The following is a 6,968-nucleotide window of genomic DNA, read 5'->3' as shown; positions in this document are numbered from 1 at the left end:
AAGGCTACGGAGGCGACCTATTCTCTGAACAGGAAGGAAGGCTTCTGTGAACCAAGAATGGTGTAGGCAATCATTTTAGGTATCTTGAGCACACGTAAGTCAGCAGGTGGGTCCATGAGCAGCATCCATGGGTGTGAGCCAGGTGAGATGAATGCCTGGGCTCTGGGTGGTCTGGCAACAAACACCAAACCAAGGGAGGGAGCTGGCGGCATCCCTGGTTCGGGGCCACCCAGAACCCGAGGAGGATAACAGCCTCGTGTGTGTGTGTGTGTGTGTGTGTGTGTGTGTGTGTGTGTGTGTGTGTGTGTGTGTGTGTGTGGTGTGTCTGGCGCACAGACACACAGACACAGACACACAGACACACACACAGACACACACACACACACACACACACACACACACACACACACACACACACACACACACACACACACACACACACACACGCGCGCGCGCGCGCGCGCCTGCTGGCTTGGACAAGCAAGGTCCCCCACCGCCTCCTAGCTTCCGGCCTCGGCCGCACGGGGGCGTAGTGCGCAGGCGCGTTCCCGCGGGCTGCCATGCGGCTCCGGGCCGCCAGGGGCCGCTGTGGTGCGAGCGGGAGCCGCCCGGGGAGCGCCGCGCAGCGCCGAACCTTCTTGAGTACGGCCTCGCCGGTTTGGCGGGGTGAAAGGTTGCGAAGATGGCGACGGCCTTGAGCGAGGAGGAGCTGGACAATGAAGACTACTACTCGCTGCTGAACGTGCGCAGGGAGGTGAGGCCCGCGGCGCGGCGTCGGCGGGGCTGACGCCGGGCCCCATGGTTCTGGAGGGTCGGACGGGCGGCTCTGGCCCCGCAGCCGCCCCGGGGAGGCCGCGGCCCGGTTCAGAGGCCGCGTGACCCCGCTGCCGTGTGCGCCCGCCCGCCGTCGAGCGGCCCGCACCGTCGCGACCCTCGCGTCCTGGCGCAGGTGCAGCGTCTGCCCGGCTCTCCGCGGTCCTTGCGTGGCGTGCACCGTGTCCCGGCCGAGCCCGAGCCCACGCACTTGCCGGAGGGGGGACAAGGGCCCCGGGGAAGCCGCTACATTGGGGTTCCCAGGTCCTCGCGACCCGGTCCCGCGCTCCCCCTACACACACCTGCCTGAGACGAGAGGTTAGGGTCAGCGGCCTGAGCCAGCAAGTGGGCAGACTGAGTCCTGAGACACCAAGGTCAAAGCCACCTGGGAGCCTCCCTGGAACTCAGTCGAACCCTTAAGTCTCTGGTGCCACTGAAGTTGGATCTGCCTCAGACACTAGCGTTTCGTGCCCTCCTTCGTCCCCTTGAGCCACCGCCCAGAAATTAGAAAGCAGGACCTCCCCAGCTTCGACTCAAGGGGCCGAGGGTGAGCAAGAAGTGCTAGGCCAGAGAGGCAACGGCGCTCAGACTGGGACTTCAGCGTCCAGGTCAAGTGTGTTCACGCTGTCACCTCGAGAATAAAAAGTAACCCGAGAGGCCCGCAGTGTCTGACACATGTACATTTCTCGTAGGTTCTCATTCGAAATGGCTAGTCGGCAGTTGAGATATGTCAGAGAAGGGTTTCCGAAAAGGCTTCCAAGGTCGGGTCATAGGGTCCGTTAGAAATGTCTATGCTGCTAGGTCCAGCCCTGCCGGACAATCCTATCTTTCAGATTTTCTGGTAGTGATCAAAGTAACCGAACAGGACTATCCTCAGCAAAGCTGGTCTTTGTGCTAATAATCAGCGTCTTTTTGAATGCTTGTTTTGTGCGCTGCCACCTGCTGAAAGAACTCTAAATGAGGTTGGTGCCTCATCAAATTGTCATAGCTGTCCTCATAACAATCCACTATTTTACTTATTTATTTACCTTTTGGCGGGGGAAGGGGACAGGGTTTCTCTGTAACCCTGGCTGTCCTGGAACTTGATCTAGACCAGGCTGGCCTTGAACTCACAGGGATCCACCTGCCTCTGCCTCCCGAGTGCTAGGACCAAAGGTGTGCGTGGCAACAATTCATTATGTCTGTTCGAGGGAACAGACAGATGTCATTCATCCCTGGGCATTCCAACTCCAGAAATCCGGTTCTTGAAACTGTGCTGCTGCCTCAGTTTACCAGTCCACATACTACAAAGCTCTTTGTTCTGATACAATGCTCTTGGACACCCTGAGTATGCATTTCTCAGCTGTATCAACCACTGCTTACTATAGAAACACTCCATGCAATGTCTCCAGGACTTTCAGGTTAAACTACAGCGAGGCACCTGGATTTATAGCTGAACAGCCCTCAGACTTTGAACAAATTGTTCCTTTAACTCTTAGTCACTTAGCAGTTGAATGAAGCTATAAATTTTACCCTGGGTTGTTATGTTTTATTTTTACAGGGTCTCACTGTGTAGCCCTGGCTGGCCTAGAACTCATTGTGTAGAGCAGGCTGCCCTTGAACTCACAGAGATCACCTACCTCTGCCTCTCAGGTGCTAGGATTAAAGGCTCAAGAGCCATGATGCATGGCCATATCCAGGTTCTTGAGGAAGCAAAGTGTTAAAAGAAGCTAGTTTTTCTGGGATTCAGTTGTTGTTTGTTTTAAACCCCTCACACTCCTAACTGGACTGAGTGGTTAGTAGTTGAACAGCCGTTTACCTGTGTGCCAGATCTACTGAACCTAGGTAGCTGTAGGTGTTCAGAAGGACATTTGAACCCTCTGGGATTTTAGGGCCTTTCATTGCTATTAGCCTGGGATAGGAGCCAAATAAACACTTCTTTTAAAGGAATGCTTTACCTCTGCCAGTGAGTGTGGCACTCCCTTGTTTATAGCCGTAGATGAAGTCCTCACCAAGCAAGCCTGCCTGGTGCTGTTTTTGTCAACAGTGTTGAGTGCCTGACTTTGTGGCTTGGGCTTCTACTGGAAAGAAGGCTTTAAAGATGAGAACACTGGTGTTTACTACAAGTTTTTGTTTGTTTTTTCAAACTCTAAGTTAAAATAACATGCTTTAGCTGAAGAACAAAACAGAAGGAAGCTTAATTTTTTTTTTTTGGTGTGTGTGTGTGTGTGTGTGTGTGTGTGTGTTAGAAGAGTGTCTAAGCAGCTGCTCTATCTGCTGTCAGTTCTGACCCTAGTTAAGTGTACCGTAGGAGGACACTCCTCTTCCCACCAGCACTTGGAAGCACCTTCAGAGGGCATCTTCAAAATGCTCAGTGTTCCATCCAGTTCAGCCTTTCCTTAGAAGTCACAAGTGGAGGCATCTCTCCAGAACAGGACGTTCTGTTGGCAGGTTAGAAGCACTGTGCTGGGGTGGAGTTCAGTTGGTAGTGTTTGTCTAACGTGCATGGACCCATGTTCTATTACCAGATACTGCATTCACTGCACAAATTGGGCATGGTGGCACTTGAGAGTAGAAGCAGAAAGTTTGGATGCTCAAAGTCATCCTCAGCTACACAGTAAGTTTGAGACCAGCCTGGGCTACATGAGACCATGTCTCAAAAAAGTGAAGTAAAAATTAGATGAATAAGAGAATTAAACAACTAAAATAATGAAGAAATGCCAAAAATCTCCTAAGAATCTCCCTTCTCAGGTTTTAAACTGTACACTGTATCTTTGAATTTCTGTTCCAGGAGGTAGCTGGCTAGCCAGGACCACCAGATCCTGCTGTAAACAAAACCCATGGCCCCAGTGAGGCCCCTTTCTTTAGTGTCGAGTGGTGCCCTTATCTGTGGTGATTTACCAGTGACTAAGCTCACCAAAACCAGGTTGACTTTGTGGTTTTGTGTTGTTGGATGCATGATCGGGACTAAAATTGAACTCATCTGCTGTCTGGGACAGTTTTTCCAAACTCTTTGGAGAATGGATTCCTTGACAGCAAATTACCTTTGATTTATTGATCCTTAAGCTTTTTGTGGAAATTTTTTTTTTTAGATTTGTATGGGTGTTATGCATGAGTGTATGTATGTTCAGCACTTGCATTCCTGTGGATAGTTGAGCTACCATGAGGTACTGGGAACTGAACCCTGGTCTTCTTCACGAACAGTAAGTGCACTTAACCGTTGAGCTATTTCTGTGGCTGATTTTTATAGAACTCTTAACTGATATGGTTTAAATCTAATTTATTCCTAAATAATGTAGTCTGATTCTTTCCTTATCACTGTCTTATTACACTTGAAAGAATTTCATTTTAGCCAAGCAGTAAGATTATTATGAGTTCAAAACCAGCCAGGGCTATATACATAACAAGACCCTGTCTAAAACAAACCCTCACTGGTCTTAATTACTTTAGATCAGCCAACCTCTTTTTCAAGGCTGTCTGGAGGTTTTAGTCGGGGGGGGGGGGGGGGGATTGTTTTGGGGTTGTTTTGGGTTGGTTTTTTTTTTTGGTAACGTTTATTTACTGTGTCTACGTGTGCTTTGGTGTTGGTGTGAAGGTCAGAGGATGACCTGCAGGAGTTGGTTCTCTCCTTCTGCCATATGGGTTTCTCCTCTTCATGAGGTAAGTATAGAGTCTGGGGTTGACTCTTTTGATTGTCTCATGTACATTATGTTCAAAGTGTAACATTCATAGTAGTGATTATGAGTAAGTACTTACACTGGGCATGTAGGGTCAGGCCTGGCTGTCCACAACCAGAATTCTTTATGTCAACCTGTAAGCCAAGAGGCTGAGGACCAGGAATTACAGCCCATTCTGCCTGCTGCCGCTCACCTGCAAGTGCTTAGCCTTGGACATAACAGTGCTGTACCTGAGCCTTTGAAGCTAGAGGAACCTGGGAAGTGTGGCTTTTGGAGTGGCTACCCTGTGTTCCCCTGCTGTTTTTGTTGGGAGTTCTGTTGCTCTGCTTAACCTTTCTGCCATTTTATTTTTATTTTTAATTACATGTATTGGTTATTGTATGTATACATGTGTGTTGTGGAGTACATGTGGAGGTCTGAGGACAATTTCTGTGTGTCAGTTCTGTCTTTTCATCAAGTGAGAACACAGGTCATTAGATTTGACATCAAGCTCCTTTACCTGCTGAACTGTCTTACATGCCACTCTTGCGGGGGTTTTGTTTTTGGTTTTCGTTTTTTAGTTTTTCAAGACAGAGTTTCCCTGTGTAGTTTTGGTGCCTGTCCTGGATCTTGCTCTGTAGACCAGGCTGGCCTCGAACTCATAGAGATCCACCTGGCTCTGCCTCCTGAATGCTGGGATTAAAGGTGTGTGCCACCACTGCCTGGCTGCCACTCTTTTTTTTTTTTTTTTTTTTGATACAAACATGTAACTTAACAGGCTGGGCATAGTGGCACATGCCTTTAACTCCAACTCTCCAGAGGCAGAAACAGACCAGCCTGTCCTACATAGGATAGCCAAGGCTACAGAGTGAGACCCTGTCTCAAATAAATAGAGTAGCTAACAGATGATAATAACATGTATTAAACACTTTCTGTAAACTAGCGATGTGTGGTGCACATTGTTGTGTGGGTAGTTTGTGTAAGGTGCCTAACATAAATAGATATCCAGTTAGTATTTATCAGCTTTTGATGGGGTGAGGGTCTGCTAATTGTGAAGACATACACATGGTGAAGCACACCTCTGATCTCAGCATTTGGAGGTCAGGAGTTCAAGGTCCATGTTGTCTCTATAGTGAGGTTGAGGAGACTCTGGGCCACGTGAGACCTTATTTCAAAAGACCAAAAAAAAAAAGTGTGTCCATAGACAGCCTTAGTGTGCCTTATGCTAAGTTGTTCATCCGCTGTACCACCAAAAATCAGTGCTGGGTATGTGGCTTGGTGGTAGAGGGAGTACCCGCCCTGTGTGCACAAGGACTGGGCTCTATCTCCAGTGCCACAGCAAGAGAGAGGTTGTGCCCGAGTGTATACCAAGCATTAGGTTCTGAGTGCCCAGAGCTTTCTGTACTGTTCAAAATGCTGAGTTTATTCTTTTTAAACGGCATTGCTGTCCTTCTGAATGGTGCTTCCTGCAGAGTTGACTTGGGGTGGGTGGTTCTGCTGGAAGTTGAGCATGAGCACAAAATGTACCACAGAGGGTAAACTAGAAATTGGAGTCTGAGATAGAGAGGGACCCAAAGATGCTCTGAAGAGATGGGCAAGATGAGAGGAAGTGAGGAGCATGGGGGTGGCTAGGAGAGGCTGCCTATGGAGTTGGGAGAGAGCCATGGAGGATGCTTGGCCAGGTTCAATGTCATCTTGGTGTAATTAGCCAACAATACAAAGTTAAATTTACTTCATTAAATGAACCATATGCCAGTTAATACCTTCCTGCTTTGAGCACTTCAGTAATAGGTTCTTGAAATTTTTTTACTCTGGTTTTGTATTATGCAGCTAAACACTTTCCTTTTCTCTCAAAGAGATTTCGATTGAAAGTGTGTGTGTGTGTGTGTGTGTGTGTGTGTGTGTGTGTCTGTCTGTTGTATATTTGCTAATAAAACAATAAAAAATAAGATATGAACCTGTGGGCAGCATGCCTTGCTGAGCCGTGGAGTTTGGTGTTTACTTCGGTTAAGTGTTTTAATTTTACTTATTTCATTTATACCTCTTCTGTTTAAGGATTTAAAACAGCAAACAGATTAATAAATTGTACCCGTTTTGAAGAGGAGCAGGTACACATTGCTAAAAGAGGCGGCCACTGGGAATGTTGCTGCTGTAAGGGCCATACTGATTCCACTCTGAAAGGAGCAGCCACCTTAAGGCTCTTGAACTGTGGGAACTACTCCTATGTGTCAGGAGTGTACAGTGTGTCCTCCCCGGGAGTAGAAACCAGAGAATTCGCCCAAAGGAAAATGCCAGGCTAAAACAGATGAACTGCTGGGAGCGTGCCTGGGTGGGCGGGGTGGAGCAGGAGTGAACTGGCCAGATAAATTCCTAAGGGGAAATAGGATCTGAACCATCAGTTTTGCTGGAACCCAGGAGTTCCATGAGAGATCTGCAACATGTCTCAAAAGACCGTGCCCTGTTGGTAGCAGTGTCTCAAGGCACCAGAGTAACATGGAGGCATGACCAGGAGGAATAATG

General features: G+C 48.3%; 1 protein-coding gene across 1 annotated transcript in view; it reads left to right on the top strand.

Moving 5' to 3' along the window:
- Nucleotides 1–627: 627 nt before the first annotated feature.
- Nucleotides 628–6,968, top strand: part of Dnajc11 (DnaJ heat shock protein family (Hsp40) member C11) — a 57,158-nt gene continuing 50,817 nt past the window's right edge. Inside the window, exon 1 of the mRNA XM_052718708.1 lies at nt 628–754. Within this exon, the coding sequence (XP_052574668.1) occupies nt 683–754 (72 nt within the window). The 5' untranslated portion in view covers nt 628–682. The remainder of the gene's footprint in view (nt 755–6,968) is intronic.

This window comes from Peromyscus californicus, unplaced genomic scaffold, assembly GCF_007827085.1.
Source record: "Peromyscus californicus insignis strain IS unplaced genomic scaffold, ASM782708v3 Scaffold_5__1_contigs__length_169319896, whole genome shotgun sequence".
NCBI lineage: Eukaryota > Metazoa > Chordata > Mammalia > Rodentia > Cricetidae > Peromyscus > Peromyscus californicus.
The sequence above is the reverse complement of the archived record's forward strand: the minus strand, read 5'-3'. Positions and strand labels throughout refer to the sequence as shown.